Raw genomic sequence first — 20,196 nt, 5'->3', positions numbered from 1 at the left:
GGTCTCCACTGCATGGCTGAAGGCAGACTTTATCCAGACTGAAGTCTGTCAAAATTACTGTTCTGAGCATCACAGAATGAATCACATGGTGAGATACAAGTGATTATTACATTAAGGATGTTTGCATTTCCTGGCCATTCACAAGGAGTGTCTCTAGTATTTGGAAGCGTAGGAGGCAAATGCAAAGACCTTGGGATTTCTCAAAGGTTCACATTTGGCTCCCAGGATATTCAGTGCCTCCTATAAGACCTGCTGACTCAAAGATGACAGTTTGTACCACAGATGGGGATGGCTACCTTCCACAGAGCTTAGGTTTTCTTTAATGTGTGCAGCAGTGCACACAAAAAGTATTCCCACAGCATTTAAATGACATTTAAATGCAGTAGAGACAATCCCGCTCTGCAGTGACTAGATATGAAACAAGCCAGCTGTAAAACAACTTGCCCGTTTTTCCAAACGCTCACCATAACTCAATTTTCTTCACCTAGTGCAGCCATCACCATAACTCTTCCTTGGCCCACTGGTGGGGCACTGCACAGCTGCAGAGCTGGTAAGCATGCCGAGAAGCTTACTGTGACCGACAGAAGTCTCACCTTCCCTGCCAGCTTCCCCCATGTTACTGACAAAAATATTTCACCTTCACATTTATCTCCAGCATGCCGGAGCCGGAGCACCGATTCCTGCTCTTCACATCTGTGTGTCTCTACAGTTTTGGTTTGTTTTCCCAGTAGGTAAAGCCCCCATCAGCTTTACACCGACCATCTCAGGTTAACTCAGACTTAACTAATTCACAGTAATTTTAACGCAGATGTGCAACATCGGCTGTGTCATCCTATTTTCTTTTTAAGTATATTCACTTTTCAAGTGAAGTGATTACAGCAGCTCCTCTTCTCCGAGCAATTTACACAACGTCAACATGCATCATTAGAATACTCAGATTTATTTTTTTTTTTGAGGGAACTCAAGTATCTACATATTAACAGCTTTACATAAAACAAAACTGATTGGCTTTTGTTATTTCTCCTTTGCATATCTATGCAATCCATTAGACAGAAAGGGGCCTGGTATTCATATGACAAATAACAGAAGATTGCAAATATGTTTAATATTCCTCTTTGTAATACAGTTTGGTTCCTATAACATGATTTAGATTGCCCTACGGAGTTTCTGTACTTCATACTTTACAACATTTAATCTCTCTCCTGCGAAATCTTGAAGAACAACCTATTACATAAGTGAACCCAGCAGTAAGTTATTGACAATGATTTCATGAAGGCCTTTATCCCAAAGGGCATTGATAGGTAATTTGCAAACCTAATGTACATCTAGTCAGCAGAGAGGGTTTTCTATGTTTGTTTACATTCCTACAGTGTAGTACAGTGATGTAGCCAACCTGATAGCTGAACAACAGATCTCTGACTATATTTTTCATCAATACAAAGCAGAACAGTTTGCATCAAATTTTAAGATCTGAAGAATAACCTTGAAAGAATGGCTACCTATTTCTTCCACATCCTCCAAAAGACTTTGGCAAATAGCCTTTCCTTTCTTAATACCTCAGGGGGCTGCTTACTTTAATAATAGATTCAACAACATTAAACATAGCCTCAATATTAATTTTAAAAACACACGATTTTTTTTTTCTTAAACCTGATAAGCATCTAAAGATTGTATATTTACTTTTCCTGGCTATCATACAGTACGAAAAATGACAGCAATTTAAGGTACAAGAAGCTTTGCCTTAAAGAGGGATTATTATTACTGTAGTTCAAATGTTTCAAAGCTATTTTCCATATGTAACTAATTTTTTTTAAACTTAAACTAGTAGTACAGCTCAAGTGAGAAGTCCTACTATAAAAGTGTGGGTGAAAGCATGTATAAATACACAGAATTGTACAAGTTGGAAAGTATCTACTATATTACTCTATAAAAATAATTAAGAAATTGAGTAAACAGCTTGCATAATTATTGTGGTTTTGTCATATTATGGAGACAGCATTACTAACTTTCATTTTACAGCTGGTATAAGAGCATACCTTTGAAACTGGAATCAAAAATAATACTCCATACTAAAAATCTAGAATCAGGTTAAAAACTAGCTTTCTCCTATTTGGACGTTGACGTGAAACCATGAAGCAATGGCATCCCAGAGTTACCAAGGAGCAGATATGAACGTACTGATACTTATGAACTTTGCCTGGCATTTATATAGGATTCAGGTAAGTTTTAACTTTAGTTTTTAACTATATAAGTAAGTGCAATATTTAGATATCTGTAAGATTACACACCACTGCCCCTCCAACACACTTTTTGTCTAAAGCCTGATAAACACAGTTCATTTTAGCAAGCAATAATGCATAATAATTTTATTCTATCAGTACGGGCTGCCTCTGACTACATTCATGCAGTGCCAACCTACACGATCGTCACATCAGTGCAGTGGTACCATGAGACATCCCACTGTTAACCTCACCCCAGAGGAATAACTACCTCGCTCATGAGGGCATCACACCAACCCTGCTCTGCAGCTTCTAGCACCCAAGCTGGCAGCACCAAAACACGCACAGAAACCCAAAGTAACTTCCACCACATGTCCCAGGGTGATTGACTCCTCGGCACTACTGCAATACAACCCCTCATCAAGTAGATTTTGGTTCAGCATTTCTCACTGCTCTGTGACACACCTAGAGGAAGCGTTACTTCCCTACTGTAAGTATTTCATTGCATTGACTTCATTGTCAGTGTAGAACTACTGAATGAATAATTTAAAAATGACACATTAATGTAAATATTTTGGGTTTGGGTTACTTGAAAATTCCAGTAGCATTTCAAGCTTCTACATCTTAACAAAAATTTAAGGAGATTAGTGACCAGTTTTGAAGATATTTTTCAGTATTTAATTCCTAATTAAGTACATAAAAATGAACAATTTATAAAATAAACAATCATAATGTCAGCAGCTGCATATAAACCAGGCTCTGTACTGAGATACCCAAAAGCAGATTTCTCATCAGTCCTTACAAAGAAAAGAGTCCTTCATGTATAATGGTGGGGGAAAAAAAAATAAGCAAAGTGCTATTTTGCTGCAAGCCATTTGACACAGCAGACGCATGGGTGAAAGCTTTTTGACATCCAGAACATTATCATTCAGTTAGAATGGGTCTATCATGTTCTCCAAATACTTAAAATCAAAACCTGGTAGTGGTGAAAAGCTTGTTTTCTCCAAGTCATTCTACAACTGGAAAAATTCCTATTGGGAAGTGTCCCCAAGGAGACTTACCACTTCCAACACTATTTTCACATATCACATTGAAGACCGTTCCACAATCACATTCATGTTATTCTTTTGGCTTCCTGTCACTCAGCTGCTTCTCCACCTGTGTTGCCATCACTAAAATGCTTTTACCACTCCAAACAATATTCATCACTTCCTTGGTTATGCCTTCACGTACCTGCAGTTATTTCCACTCCCACTGCACAAAGCACAGATAATTAGTTTAATTAATCTTCATGACTGTTTCTAAAATTTAGTAGCTTTTCTCGCTGTTCTCTGAATTAGCTTTAAATTGATGTCTGAGAATTCAAACATCTGTTTAGCATGTTTTAAGTGCTGTCACAAATTAAAAACTTTATTGTAAAGCATTTAATGTACTTTACAGAAAAAGATGATTATGAAATATGTTATACATTATTACCAGGATTTCAATGGACATCTCATTCACACAGGTGACACAAGTGAATGAAGTGTGCAGGCAAAGAGAATATCCAGTCCGTAAGTATGACTAATTGACAATAGAGGTTTTCTGTTAAAGCTCTTATATACATATATATATTTTTTAATATATATACACACATGTTTAGTAAAGCACATGTAAAGTGTGCTGCTGCAAGCAAGGAGGCTACCATTGCTGAAGAAAGATTTATTTTTTTAAGGGAAAATCTTGAAGGAAATCCTTTGACATTTCAATTAAGTTTCTACATGAAAGGCAGAGAAAAAAGATGGAAGAAAGAAGCTGGAAACTAGAACACAGGGAGGATTTTATAGGATCTACGAGGGGTTTTTTTTAGTTGCAGTGTAAGCTATCTTCAGTTGTATAATGCTCTTTGTCAAGAAAAGCCATTCTTACAGAGAGAAAAACATACTGAGCATAGGTGCTATGACTGAAAAAAACCTTCTGGTATTATCATAAGCCATATTTCTTTAGCTGAAGATGACAACACACCTTCGTAGCACCTCGTGATGGATCTAGACTGCCAGTCAAATTTGCTACTACTTCTCTCTTCTTATTCTGCTCAAAAAAAAAAAAAATATCAACCACTTGCTGTTTTTAAAAAGAAAAAAATTATTATATATGGCATGGTTCAGGTGTTCAAAACAGTGCCCAGAAGTAGCAGAACAAATGAAATGGAATAACCGATTCTCCATGCAGCAACGCTAGAAGTAAAAAGTACAGAGGGTCTAAGCAACAGTAACTCTTTAAGAATGAGTTAAGTAAAATCTGGTTTTTGTACTGCTAAACCTTTAGAAGCAAAGCACATTTTTCACAGTGGATAAGAAATTCTAGAAACATAAGTACTACCTTGAGTAATTATTGTTAATTAACTAGCAATGAGGCACTATTTCCAAATGTGACATTTAAAGCACATAATGTGATTGTGAATATTCACAAAGATAATTAAGTTCATCTGCTTCAAGTCCTTGATTTCAGCACATCTGAAAACACCTCTTAAACTATCATTAGACCTGTAATCAAGTATTTTGTTGCTCAGGAAAATTGGATACCTTTGCTTACCTGCTAATAGAGGGATATGTGTTCAAATGCAAGTACATGGCTTTTGTTAAGAAACTCTCCTTCAGGCAAAAGCTGAGGAAAAAAACCCACTAATTCTGATTGTTTTTTCTCAGAAGAGATGGTTAAAAATAAATTCCTCACACCATCAGATGGAAACAAAACCAAAAATGACTGAGCTTCCTTAATTGAACTCAAGATCACAAGACTGACATGAGGGATGCTTGTTTGAAAGTACTCATCATCACTACTGAGGTGCATACTAAAGATACTATCCACATTACGTTGTATACTTTCTTCCCTCTTCTTTACAGCTAACTCAAATTCATTACAAAAAGAAAAATTCAACAAAACTACAGGGACAAAATACAATGTATAATGCAAAAATGTGACAAAAATCAGAAAATGCATTGACATGATTCTGTTGAGGAAAGGGGTTATAACCATTACTGTCTTCAGAGAAGGAAGGAGGCTTTGATTAGCAACATTGATCTTGGTCTTAATCAAGGCTTCTTGGAGAAACAAACCCTGAAAATAGGGAAAAACGGACCCCAAGAACAGGGTGTCAAAACAGTCATGCCTCGGTATTTTATCCTTTATTCTTTTAAGACTAAAGAAAGCCTCTTTCCACTAGAAAAGAGCTTAATGAATAATGTGCTCCAAGATGGAGAAGAAACATTTAGGCACCATTCTAAGGTACAATAGCTTAAGTTTACTCTGTTGCTCTCCAATTATTTGACAAAGAGGATTTTTAATCAGTCGAAATAACAGTATGAATTTAAAAACTTATGTTATAAGGATGTCCTACTGGTTTGTATCTCTCAACCCAGTTTGACTAGCAGTTTTATTCTATACCTGAAGAGTCTCTCCCAAGTTTTGTCAAGAATTACGTTTGGAGAGAAAACAAGGTGAAACCTTTCTAAAAAAAGAAATATCAAACATTCTGAAAACACGTGTAGTGCTAAGAAACCCCTGACCTTGTCTGAAAGACGGTTCCTGCTGCTGCCTAGGTGCGTAAGTGCACATTTAGTGTGCTGCTTCAAAGGTGCATGGCAACGCCGACTGCCCAGAGAACAGAGAAGGGTACGAGACACTCCATGCTGCAGGTTGTTAACCCCCAAGTCTGTATGTACCCTGCTTACAACAGCAGCCAGCTGGACTTTGCTGGGGAGGATGTCATCGTCCAAGAAAGCATTGGTCCTTTTCTCACCAGTGAAAGGACAGTACCTGACCTCAAAGAGCACATACATCTCAGATTCCCATTTCCAACTTCGGGAAGAACCTCCTCAAGAGATCTACATGCTACCTACCTTTCCCAGTATGTTTCTTTAAGCTGTAAATGGACTGAGAAAGCAAGAAAAAAATGTTTGTAAAGTCTCTAGAGACAAACAACAGTAAGAACTGAGACCACGTTGCTGCACTCCTACTCAAGACACAAGTTCAGATAAAAGTGATCTTCAAGCAAATTAGGCAATAAAAATCACAACTGTAGTTCTCCAACAACTGCTCAAGGCATATTTCAGAAAAAAAAAAAAACTACTCAGGCTTATCCAAAAAAAGAAATACAGTGGAGGAGTAAAATTTAGTATAGATCTTTCTTGTCTCTCTCTTTATTCTGTGTAAGAACACCAAAAATACTGTTGAAACACTTTTAAGTCAGAACTCAGTCACTCTTGGGAAGTTTCACAAGCACTACTTCTGTTCCCATATAAAGTAGTCAGCGGAATAAAATGGACAGGGGGAGGTTAACTAACCAAATGGAAAAGGTCAGCCCTAACACAAGCCAGGTCCGCCAAAGACTCATTAATTGAAGGCCAACTGCTATGGACCAGGTTCTCAAAGCCATTGCAGATTTTAAGCCCCTCAGAGCAGCTGGGCACTTTCCACGTGGTACTGCTTTTTGGAACAATACAACCAGGGAATAGAAGGAAGAACTAAGAAGCAAAACTATGCTGTTAGTATTGTTCTATTTCTGTGGAAGTATAACAAGAGAATGCCTTTTGACATTTCAGAGGAATAAATGTGTATGTTTCTGATGCTCATCACTGAATTTACAGCAAATTAAGAGGAAAGCAACATTTTTAAAACAGGTTTTTCAACTGAATTAATCTGCTCTACAGAGACATTATGATGGTATTAGACCATATACATCATAACCCACCAACATGTAGATTATGCATGCTATTTTCTTGAAACATTTTAAAATGCAAATTTAGTATTAAGAATTAGCACAGAGATTCTTACTAAAGGAACCTAGAATTTAACACCCTCAAAAGCTGGAGAGGGACTTTTTACCAGGGCACATAGTGATAGGACGAGTGGGAATGGCTTCAAACTGGATGAAGGTAGATTTAGATTAGAGATGAGGAAGAAATTTTTCCGCACTGAGGCACTGGCACAGGTTGCCCAGAGCAGCTCTGGATGCCCCATCCCTGGAGGTGTTCAAGGCCAGGCTGGATGGGGCTTTGAGCAACCTGGTCTCGTGGGAATTGTCCCTGCCCATGGCAGGGGGGTTGGAACTTGATGATCTTCAAAGTCCCTTCCAACCTAAACCATTCTGTGATTCTATGTACTAGGCAGTCCAAATGAAACATCAGAAATTCTCAGCCAAATTATCAAATAAGAGTTACAAGAAGAGTTGAGGCAAATCAGGCCAAACGGTAAGATTCATACTATCAGAGACTTCATCTGCTATTTTAGTCATCTATACCAATCAATCTTTTTTTAGCTAATTCCCACTATTTGCAAAAAAGGTATGCTTACCAAATGCTGAATAATAATGCAAGCTGACAAGTGAAGAAAAAAAAAGAAAAAAGATGAAAAGAAAAAAAAAGAAAACCACCTATAAAAAAAGTGATTTTTCACTCTGAAGACAGGCAACCTTTACATTACAAGCAAAGCTCACAAAAAAAGGCAATTTGTAAATAAGTATATAAATACAGTAAAGGACATATAAAATCATTGTTTATCAGTGACTCTATCCTCAACAGCAAAGTGTTTCTGCCATCAATTGCCATCTTTTAATGACATGTGTTCTTTATTGTGCAGAAAGATTCTGGGATAATCATGCCTAAGGCAAATTGCAAATTCTCCATAAACCATTGACTCCAAGGAAGATGCTCAGACAGATCACATTTTCAGCCAGCTAAAAGTTAGGAGCGTGACTAGCTTTTTTGTAGCTACAAAATAGCAATTGTACATTCATGCTGGGCAGACAGTGCAAGAGAAGTAACTTCCCACACACACCAAAATAAAGGGAAGAATTCCCACCTATTTTACAGTTAACCTTTAAGTGTTTTGTGACTAATCCTCGTAATATGGCTAACCCTGTGGATGCACCTCAAATGGTAAGTTCCTGGAAAATGAAGAAATTAAAAGAAGTTACAATATACTTATAAATCAGTTAGTGATTTAAGCTATGGTTTGTTGTACAATATGAAAAATAAGAATTATTTTAGCAGAAGACGAAGCAAAGTATAGCAAAGATACTTAAATCCCCGCCATGGTTGTATACTACATATACTAAAATTTTGACTTGAGAAAGAACGCACAAAGATTTACTTTAGGTAAATTATCTACTTCATACACAGTATTAGGCATATTTGGGATTACGTGGTTAAAGCAGAACAGTTTGACACGCATATTCAAGTAAGTCAAGAGAAACCAGTATACAATGACAGGTAGCTCTTAAGAATTACTTTAAGGAAACCTAAATTTTCTGCTGTTGAACCTATATGGGAGAAGAATAACATGGAGTAAATTTGGCAGTTTCTCATCAACTTCACAGTGTAATAGTAGTGTGTTAAAAATTATATAAACATGTTCAGACCACCTAAAAGCACAATCACAGTAGCGGTTACTAGTAGTTAGTATTCATGCCCAAAGAACACTTAAGTAATCAATATCTTACCAGCAGGCAAAGGAGAAGAACTTCAAATGTATTACAACTCCCCAGGAGATAATTAGCTAAATTACTATAGCCATTTATTAAATAATCTGATTTTCCCTTCACCTCTATGTATCATATTCATTAGCAACAACCACTTCCCCAAGTCACATACGTTTACGCTCTATTCAAAGTGAGGATTCCTCCCAAGTGTTAACCACCTCAATTTCAGATTTACAGCACTTCTGAGGCAAATTGTCTCAATTGTCCTCAATTCCTACAGGTAACTAAGGACTGGACAGATACGTGAACAAAAACGCATCCCACAGATTTGGAACATGCACTACTAGAGTAAGAAACACTGTTCTATTCAGAACATACCTACAGTCTCAGCTTCTGAAACACTGTGTACCCATTTGCTGTTGACCTACAGCTTATTTCTGAACACAGGAGGGAGAAAACCCTTTTGGGTTTTTTCCCTTAAGCTTCAGTTACACAGTGGCTATCAAAAAATCAAAACATACCTATTCACACTGTACTTCAATACCATCATATTTCTTTAATACATAATTGCGAATCAGATAAGGCCAAATAATAGTAAACTGCTGTACTTCAGGACAAATTTCTATCTGTAAGAAATAACCTAACACAAATTTACAGGCAAATTCTGTCCCGTTCCCAATATTAACCAGGTGGCTTTCTTATTACTTCAAATCAGTGTATTTCTTAATGTATCTAACTATGAGGGGCAGCATACAGTTAGTGATTTAGAACAGCTATCTGAAAACCGGAGCTTTAATGAATCTTGCATTCATCTATCAGTAAGCCTGGGCAAGTAACATTTTCTTTAAAGCTCTTCATTCTTCCAACTAAAACAATAAATTGTTCATTATTCCCAAGGCTACTGAGAATACTAAGAACTGAAAAAGAAAAAAACCTATAAAAATATACATGAAATCCTAAACCCACTGATGTCAGTGACATAACCCAGTTTTAAACATGAGCAGAACTAGGTATTTAATTATGAAAATAAACTACTAATTATGTCAAGCAGCTATGTGTTTTGCTGGCAACGAGGACATTCATAACTAGTACTATTTCAATACTAGCAAGCAGAGTAAGACTGAACTATCTAATTAATTTTAATTTCTTTTGTATTGTTAACATAGTGCTGGCTTTAACATGTTTATAATGACTCTGTCATCCCTAACCACCTGCATCCCTAACAGCCATCCTTTCCATCCAGAACCAGCTGTGTCCCTTCCTCAGTATATAACAATACACAATTCCAGCCACTAGTCGCAATGTTCAGCACGAAAAAAATTAGTTTAATGAGGAAAGTATAATCTGGAAAAAGACAAGATGACTAGAGAACAGGTTGAATTCCAAAAGCTAACTTCAGAGAGCGAGGTGTTACCCAGCTGGCACAGGCACAACATACAAGCATACGCAGTCTTTACTATCTGTCATGCCCAGTGTCTTTAATCTATTAACCAACTGAAACACTTGCAAAAGGTAGAAGTTTCTATAACTACATTTTTAGATGTGTCCTAGAAGAAAATCATCAGTTTTATTTAAATTTTTAAAAAATAAGTAAATAAAAAGACTCCACAAGGCTCCACGCTGAAGGTAAAGCTCAGTCATCATACCGTAACCAGCCAGTCAGCCAGCACGTACATACTGGAAGACAAATCAAATGGAGTTCCAGACTAGCCACAAAATGCTTTTTCTTTGAAAAGGGAGGATTGCTGCAATGAAACATGATATGTATGATAAAGGACAGTAAGTCATTAGTTCCACAGAACTGAAGCAACTTCTCTAAAGAACAAGGGATCTATTAATGTTTCTTTCTACTTTAACTTAAAGGGAATCTATAACTAACAGTTGTCTTTGTAGCATAAATACATAGCAAAATGTCATTAAAGTTCTTTCTAGCAGGCTTCATCTAAAGGTCAAATGTCAGCAATCTTTGGTACATTCACTGATATTATGACCTTAAAGATGAGGCTATTTCACACATGCTAAAAATAAAATCTGCTTAAAAAAAGCAAGGACGTGAACATACTGAAGAGAATAGAAACTTCAGGCAAATTGTTTCTACTCCTGATGCTGGATAAATCCCACGCAAGCAATCTCTCTACAGAACCTGAAAAAGTAGAGCAAAGCTTCTCAAAAATTTGTTTCCTTGACAACATCGGCAGACCAAAAGAGGAAAGGAATCCAAGTCATAAGATGCCTTGTAGCTTTGTTAGCAGATTATTTTTTTAAATGTATAGCAGTATGTGAGATGCATCTATAAAGCTAGACTTCTAGAAAAGAAGCAAAGTTAGACTGGTGTTATTTATATTTTTAAACAGCAAAAATATTCAGTTTCTCAATTGTTAAATAAATGGAGATACTCCCATAATGTATGACAGGAACTTCAGAACTTAAATTACTCTAGCTCCATTTTTTCCAAGCACCAAAATCTTGACTTTTTCATGAGCAATCTTACTGAAGCACCCAGGAGGGGAATACCACCACCATACATTTCTCCCATCTCAGGTGACATTCTGATGTTCAACTCCACAGCAGCTGCACACAGAGATCCTATGCATAATTGGACGGCTTAATTTATGATATTATCAGTTAAGCCTCATTAGAGACACTACTTTATTGACATCCCTAGCCCTTATTTTTTTCTTCCCTAGTAGGCTGGCTATGCTGGGGCAGGGACAGACAGACACAAGGTTGCTTATTTCTTTGCTGCAGGCTACTTAAGAGACACTTGGTAAACAGCTGGAAGAGTTCTCAGTAGAAAGAAAGGGCAGAACTCAGCCATTCGGGACTGACAGGTTTCTAAGAAAAAAGTCAGATAAGCAATATTCTTGATATTTCTGTACGTAATGACACAAGTAACCAAAACTCTTTTTTAGGTAACATGAGGAAACAGAATCCTTTCTTCCACATCATTGTTAAGGATATCCAAAAGTTACCCTCCATCCTTTTGGATTTCCACAGAAAGAAAGGTTTATGAAATAACACTGTCAAAACAGCCATGCCCATCCTGTGCATCTCACCAGTCACCACTTTGCACCTATTGATCAATGTCAACGAAATTTCACAGAGGTCTCAGTATTTTCACCGCAATATTTAATCAAGCTAAGCAGCTGAATAAAAGGGAAAGACACTGCAGAAGCCTTAAAGGAGAGAGAAATTCAAGAGGATCTAACAACCAGCCTCACGATGCAGCTAGACCATTAACTCTACCGCTCTTGGACAAACTTCATTTTCTTACTTTCTATTTCATATTTTTCTTAAAATAATTCCCAATTTTGGGGGGAAATACAAGCATATTAGCTGTGCCATGAAATATCCATCTTCTCCCCCATAGCCACATCCTCTAACACGGCCATAAAGCAGCCAAAAATGCTTTGCAAGACCACTTGTGGTACTACTTTAGTATTCTTTAACGAGATCCTAATTGAGGAAACATATCCAAGTGTAAAGAAAAACTAACCCCTTTACAGAACTGAAAACCTAACCCAGAAGCTGAGGTTCACCACGGTCCTCCCCCCTCTTTTTTTTTTTAATGTCAGTTTTCACACAAGTGTTAAAATCATTTCTAATCCAAAGTAGCACTGAATTTAGTTCTTGTTAGTGAAGAAGTAAAGAAAACAATGGCCTATCAAACTGTGTAGAGATCAGGATGGTGCTATTTATACTCAAAGAAACATACTCCTTTGAAAAAAATCCTTTGAGGCACAAGAGTGTGTCAACTACTAAGAACATAATAAAAACTATACGAGTCATCTCCAGCTGTGGTTTCTGAGAAAGTGAACAAAGGCATTACAAGGATTTCCGTTTCCTTGACAACAGCATTGCTGGAAATAAGAAAATAATTAAAAAAAAAAAAACCCTATGTAACAGTGATCTCTAAATGTATCTAGGTATTCACATACCAAGTGTGGAACAACCCTTACTCACATATACCTTTGTGATGAAGAGACCAAAATCTACCACCTTCATGAACTGTTCATTGCTGACTTGTGGTAATGGCTTTTGCAGAACAATTGAGTGAGAGCTGGCTATTACATCCTGACCTGTATTATTACCTAGATATAAGCACAGCCAGAAGCTTTCACTGACGGTCAAGCACATTCCTTCCTGCATGACGTTCCTTTTCTTACAAAATAAGCATTATGGAGAATACTTCTCATTGAAGTGTATGAAATAATTTTGTTAGACAAAGATCAAGGTATAAAAAGAAGCCCTTCTACCACTCAGAAAACTAGTATTACTATGCATATATCTATCAAATAATAAGTGTACTTCCATCTTAATAATCAGTATTTCACAATAACCTATTTAGTAGCCTCTTCAACAAAAAAATGACAATGCTTTTTTCACACATCTAGGTAAACAGCACACAATCTTCAGAATATGCACGTTTCTTTGCCACTTCCAAGATAATGGGGAGAACTTCTTGTTATTTTTAAAATACAGTATTAAAAGTGTACCAACATCAGAAATATTTTTTTTTAAGATGCTTCAATTAAAGTGGGATATATGTATTAAATAGGATGACTCCCCAAATTCTCATCTTATGCATCAGCTACAGTTAAAGAAGCATTGCCACAATTAGATTTTAAAAATGAATTTAAGAATACTTAGGGTACTGGCAGCACGATACCTAATACTGCTTAGTGAACAGTTTGAATCCAGCCCAGGCAGGGCTATAGCCATCTGACAGCTATACGTGATTTTATAGGAAATATGCCAGCAGCTTAAAGTCATTCCTTCATAAAGAGACATGCATGTGACAGAACAAGAAACACTGCCTATTTCAAGTGAATTGTGTGCAGAATGGTTGAAAACAGAAATGTTTTGTTACTGTGAGGCAGTATCTAGGAAACTTGTATTGCTACCATCAGGGCTACACACATGATATGGATGAACAGAGGCAATCATGTTCCATCACTTTCAGTCCGATACAACAGGATCAAGACTAACAAATTCCTGGAATATACCACTATGCTATCTTTCTCCTGACAAACACACTACCACAAAAGAACAAAAGGTTTTGAAAATATGAATAAAAATAGTATTTCTCGTAGTACTTGATACGCTTCAGGAAGCAAAATCCATCCATTACATTTGACCAGTATGAGTAATATACCACTTTAGATACAATGATCACAAGAGAGTCTGATAAGACTGGAGAAGTATCTGGAAGGGATCTCTTGAGGTAGCAAGTTACAAAGATGAACTACTTTGGGGTCCGAACATCCCCTGACTTGAAAACAAGCACAGGTCAGATAAGGACATAAAGGCACTATAAACCTTTGACTTGTTCTGTTTCTCTAGGCATCCACTTATGGACCCTACTAGAGACTGAGCACTGGGCTAGACAGAGCCTTGGTCTGAACCAGTATGGCTGTTCTTGTGTTCTTAATCAGAAGTAGGCAATACTTCTGTTCAACAGACTGACATTATTAAACTGATTTTAAAAACTTTTACTTTCCCTCTATAGATTCAGCTGTGACTAAATGAGATAGAGTTCAACAAGGCAAGTAGGGAACAAAACGCATAAGAAAAACTTCTAACAATGTGTTACAATACAAGTCATCCCATCAAAGTGCTATTAATATATATTTTGCATACCAAAGAATCACAGTACTTTCTTTTCTTGACCCTGTTCATCAACAGAGGGTGAAAGTGCTGAAGATGAAGAAATACTTTGCAACAAATAGAATACCTGCTGTGATGCTCTAAATAGAAAACCAGGAACACAGAATTAAAAGTTTACAGATGACTATAGAAAGATGTTACCTTGAGTTAATTTAAAGACAAAATAGGAAATACGGAATAATGGTATGGGAGGCTTGAAGCTATGAACAATTGTTAAAAAGCTAAGTCCAGCGTAAGTAACTACTGAAAATGTTTACAACTCTGGGGCTCTATGCAATTATAACATCTTCCAAATAAAAGACACTAACAATGTGAATGTAGTATTGTGGTTTCTGCAACTGGTAAACGTGTCTTTCAAGAGATTACCTTAGGTAGCAGGCTAGATAAAAAGTTAACAGCTGTGTTCAATAGTAACCTGTGATTCTGGATTCTTGGGGTTCTAAACCAGAAATACCTAACCAAGGTCTGATGTTCAGAAAGCATTGAATATCCACACTATGGAAACCAGGCAGCTTTAATAATAGTGCTGAGTCTCAAAATTTATGCAAAAAATACTAGACAAGAATTAAAATCACAAACACTACTTCGGTGTTTAAGTAGGCAAAACCAAAAATGGCAGCAGTAGCCTAAATTTCATTTACAGCAGCTACTCAAACAGAAGGCAGAAATAAGCATTATACAAAGAAAACATTTAATCAGTTCAATCATGCTTCACAATCTTTAAAATACATATTTCAACTAGAAACATAAGCCACTGACAATACAGTTAGAATGTGAGAGTGAGGAAGAGCACTGCCACAGTAAGGGCTCCCAACAGTACTTTCCCTAACATGAATTAGGTTTCCTGCTCCCTTCTCCAGCTACCTACGCTGGAAGTACTGTCAGCTTCTCCTTCCAAAGAGGAAGCTCAAAATCCCAAGAAAATAGAGGGCAAAAGACTTGCCAAAGCCCAAATCTAAGTTCGGTGGGTTTTTTTTTCATTCCTTAAAAATTTTAAATTTAGCATGAAACATTCTTCTATTAATGCTCCTGATTTGAAGAACTGTGGGTAATTAATCTCCAACGGGTATTACTTCCCATATGAGGTTCCATCTTACTCTCACATCTCTATGGAGTTTTCTTATATGCTTTGCAACACATGCATAAACTTTTAATTGTAGTCCTTCAACAGACAACATGGAAGAAAACATTAAAATATTCCAGTCTTTAAAGAAACAGCTTAGTTCCCATCCCTTTCTCAGATGCTGAGGAGCCCATCTACTGGTAGAAGTGTTAGTCTAGAAAAAATACACCCCTGAGCTGCTAACTGATTTTTTTTTTTTTTCAACTGTACCATTTGGTAACTGCTTGGACTTTTTTAAGTGAAGTCATACACAAAAAATTAAGACCAAATACTTTTAATGAAAAATACAAAATCCTCAGGAGCAGTGCATTCCTTCCTCAATATGCAAGATATTTATACAAACCGCTTCAGATGATCTTTCCTGACATTAGGCTATTCTTCAGTCAACACAAACTGAAAACATCAACTCATCTTTTGCAAACATTTTAATATGACTTACACAGATTCATAAAGAGGATGTTAAAGTGCACGTTGGTTAATCTGGGAGAACACAAATGGAAAGCTGTTTCTTTCCCCTGTTTCAAACAGGATACATAAACACACTTAAAAAGTATGAAACCACACGATCAGTTCTATATATACATTTTAGATATATCCCTGTGTGATATGGACTATTTAGTCACAGTAATTTAGATGGGAACAAAGAAATTAATTTAACTTAAGATCGCTAAATTAAGATAACTAAGCCAAGTATTTCTTCCTTCTCCGTGCCGAAAAAAAATGGAAATCCTTTCCCAGAAAGGGAAATTCTTAGTTTGTTATTTTTAATAAAAATTTCAGAAGAAAATATTTAAGCACATAAGAACAAATAAAAGATGCAAAACTATTTGGCTAAATACTACAAAAATTACATACAACTATAGATCTTTTGATTTAAGCACAATTTAAACTACCACAGTCAGTCAGAACTGCTTAGCCAGAAATCTCCACTTATATTGGACTCTTCAAAAGATAAACGTCTTAATGGAGAGGCTGAATATAAGGACTGAATCCAAGATATTTGCACCTAAAAATATTCAGCGACAGTTATTGATGTGACTAACTGAAAGTACAGAGTTTTGAAGCTCTGGATTGCCTACTCTCTCTGATCACACAGGGATTTTAGGCTCCTAACTGTGCTTTGAGCTTTATCCAAATCAGATGTTCAAAGTAAATAGTGCAAACATCCTCAGTGTCTGCATATTCCCACTAAAGGGAAAAAGAACACACTTCCACTGCCTGGATTTCAACTAACAAATCCAAGCAGGTGTTTTGGGAAGAAAACAACAACAACAAAAAAAAAAGGTAAGCTGTGGGAATGTACAGGATCAGAAAAAAAATAGCATTTACATCTGCATTTTCAATCAGTTGTTTTATGCTTACATCAGAAAACAGAGAACTTCAGGCAATGCTAGACATCCAAAAAGTCCCCAGAAAATAAACTACTGCTGTTATAGTCATTAGAGATTTATGGGCTCCTGACCCTAGAAAGTTAGTGAAATCGGCTTTGTACCATCAAGTCAATAATTGATCTAACCGTGCCCTCTGCTGGCCTGCGAGGGACTTGTGTGAGGGTGCAGACTTCAGAGATGTTATCGCTTATATCGCTACAGGCTTCGATTTCACCATGTGAAACAACAGTAAGAAGCATTCATAGGTATTTCTCTACAGACTACCTGCCAAAATATGGAAGTGTGTTTTAATATACTTTGTAACAGTGACATTATTACTTTATTAGTGTTTTAGACTCCCATGCTCTGGAGTGTTGCCAACATTAACATACTCTATTTACATTGAATTTCTGTGGTTCGGGGCACCTAAAGCAATTCGATTTCTAAAAAAAAAAAAAAAAAGCTTTACTGTTAAAGACTGCTTATAATCAGAGATGGTAACACTGCTTTAGAAAAAAAAGTAATCTTTCTTTCTGCTTAGAAAACAAAACAGACGGGCTATTATTTCCATTTTTTAATAATTTTATATTGCAATAACAGCTTTGATTTCAGATTGTTTTACCAAATTTAACACATCCATAATTTCATTCATCAGTAAAATGAGGCTCTGAGATAGTAAACAAACATTAAGCATATGGTGTGACAGTTTAAGGGGAAAAGTCACATTCAGGCATATTGAAGTCAGAGGTGCATATAGTTTTGTACAACCCAAATTTAAATTGCTGCTTACCAAACCCATCCATCAGCACTTTTTGCATATCTTGGTCTTTTCCTTCTAAGTCTGTTCTTCAAGTAGCAGCCAAGATTTAACTTACTCAATATATTAAAGAACACTTGCAAATAAACACAAAGGTACTTTTATCCTCCATTTAATCTTTAAGACAAAGATGTAAAAAAAACTTTGGAAAGAAGATGTAGGAGGAATTACCCACAGTTCAAAGTATCCAGGCTTTGATGGTGTGATAGGTTATGCTGACTACAGAACCAGTGAAGTTGTTATAACTTGAGAATAAAAGATACGCAATTGATGCATGCTATAGATCTGGGGTTTTCTCTTCTGTAAGCACCAGTGCTTTAATAGAAATTAAGGGGGAAAAAAAAGCAAAAACTTTGTCCAAGATTCAAGAGCATCACTGCTTCAGAGATGCAAAGTCAGCACATATTTCACAGGGCCCCATGGCAAAACCAGGGAAATTTAGGAAAGAAAACAATAATGCTAAGAAAAATCCTACAAAAGCCAAACTAAAAGAAACTCATTTCTCCACTACAAATTAAACAGCAAAAGACTTAAAAATAAATGACTCAATCTCAATTTTAACATGATAATTTAAGAATTTCTTTCCTACATTAAATCAAAATTCAAATTCAGTTTTAAAGTTTCCTCCTCTCCTTTGGTTTTAGAAGTATGCCAACACAAAGGCTGTTCTTCTTGCCTCTTTACTTAGTAAGATTTACTTTAAGTCCTAAATTTTAGAATCAAGTTTTAAAATAATCATACCTACGATGCTAAATAAATGTTAGATACAATAAAGCATGCCTTCCCCCGGAAAGGACACTTTCTGTGTGCTCTGATCAAAACTCTGTTGCTGTGTAAACCCACTTTGGGAGATTATTATTTTAACCCAGAGGTGGCATTAGCCTTTTATCTGGAAAAGCATACACCTAAAATATCTTTATTACACATTATTAAAATAAAAGTAAGACTCATTGAACTGACTGAATTACCAAACAAAGAACTGAAGCCAAATTCAAGAAAGCTAGAAGGAAAACACACTTGAAGTATTGAAACAAAGTGGGAAGACTCCTTAGAACATGACAGGATAACTTTCTGGGATGCAGGACTGCCATACTAGTTCAGATGAAAAAAATCCATCTGACCTGAGATACCTCCTCCAGCAGTAGTCACATAGGCCTGTCAGAAAGGTAAAGTTCCTCAAAATACTATTCCAGTGCTGGCAGTCAGCTGTCTAATGATGTAAGGCACAATCTGTATCCAGACCATAGTGTTTATGGCCATTGTGACATTAAAAAGTAGGAAATAACAAAAACCTAACATTAATATAGATTGCAAGAAATGACCTGGTAGAAATTTAACTTCTTAAGATCTAAACACTGACATGTCTAATACAAAAAAAAAAAAAAAAAACAAACCACATTCCAAAATAATGGCACTGACTGTAGGTACAGTGAAGGATTAGTCTGCAAGTTCATAAAAGGGTCTTGTACTGCAAAGCATCTCCTTAAATTCTGAATATTTTGGAACTGTTTAAACACACAAGCAAGGATGTTATTCCCAGAAGATCATTATTCAATACAGTATTTTAAGATTGATGACTGGTCCACAAAGCATCTTGCTTTACATTACCTTGACTGTTTTATCCATAGAAGCCGAGAGAAGCATGTGACTTTGTTCTCGTACAGGACACCACTGGATTTCATTAACAGGACCGCTGTGTTTAGATATGTGAAATATTAAGCTTTTGGGGACTTCAGTTAATTTATATTTGGATCCCAAATATGGCTTAATTAATTCAGAGATCTTTCTCAAAGTCTGTTCTCCTGATATGCCTAGCTGAACATCACAATCTGAGCTATCTCTCTGATCAGATTCTTTCTTTTCAGGCATGCTGGAATTTTCTTGACGCAATCTTTTAGGGATATAGGGCCTAATTCCTTTTATGGTAGTGGTACTGTCTTTATGTATTCTCTTCTGGGAAATGCCATTTACAGAGTTTGTTGAAGAGCTCGCTGTCTGTTCATAGTTTTTGTAGGACAGAGATAATGCAGTATGGCCAGAGTATGCTCTCCTACAATACGGAGATGTCAAATCAGCACTATTACTCTGTGCATAATGCTCAGGGGGATCTTCACAAACAGTGCTTGTGCCAGAACTGCCAGTGATCTCAGTAGGCTGCATTTCATATGTAGATTTTGTACCCAAACTACCAGGTGCAAAGTACTGAACAGGAGTCACAGAAGAACTTGGAAGGCTTCTTTGTCTGTTAGAAGTATCGGGTACTTCAGTTTTTTCAGTTTCTGCCTCAGAGTCTGAGTCATCATAAGCAACCAGTGACAAACTCATTATGGCTGGACACCGCAGACTCCAAAAATCTCAGTGCTGGAATCCTCCGAAAAGATGATCTACAATAAAGAATTGATTATTCAGAGCACAATTTATTACAGTCTACAATTTGAGTAACTTCAGGATATATATATGCTTTTCTTAACAAGAAAACTCATAACTTTTATTCCTGCTTATTAGTGGAATTTATTCCTCTATTATAAAACATCTGCACA

General features: G+C 36.4%; 1 protein-coding gene across 1 annotated transcript in view; it reads right to left on the bottom strand.

The window, feature by feature from the left end:
• The window catches only part of WDR25 (WD repeat domain 25), a 62,353-nt gene extending 42,372 nt beyond the window's left edge, over nucleotides 1-19,981 (bottom strand). The window contains exon 1 of the mRNA XM_009891043.1: nucleotides 19,265-19,981. Within this exon, the coding sequence (XP_009889345.1) occupies nucleotides 19,265-19,981 (717 nt within the window). The remainder of the gene's footprint in view (nucleotides 1-19,264) is intronic.
• Nucleotides 19,982-20,196: the final 215 nt, after the last annotated feature.

Source organism: Charadrius vociferus, unplaced genomic scaffold (genome assembly GCF_000708025.1).
Source record: "Charadrius vociferus isolate BGI_N301 unplaced genomic scaffold, ASM70802v2 scaffold228, whole genome shotgun sequence".
NCBI lineage: Eukaryota > Metazoa > Chordata > Aves > Charadriiformes > Charadriidae > Charadrius > Charadrius vociferus.
The sequence above is the reverse complement of the archived record's forward strand: the minus strand, read 5'-3'. Positions and strand labels throughout refer to the sequence as shown.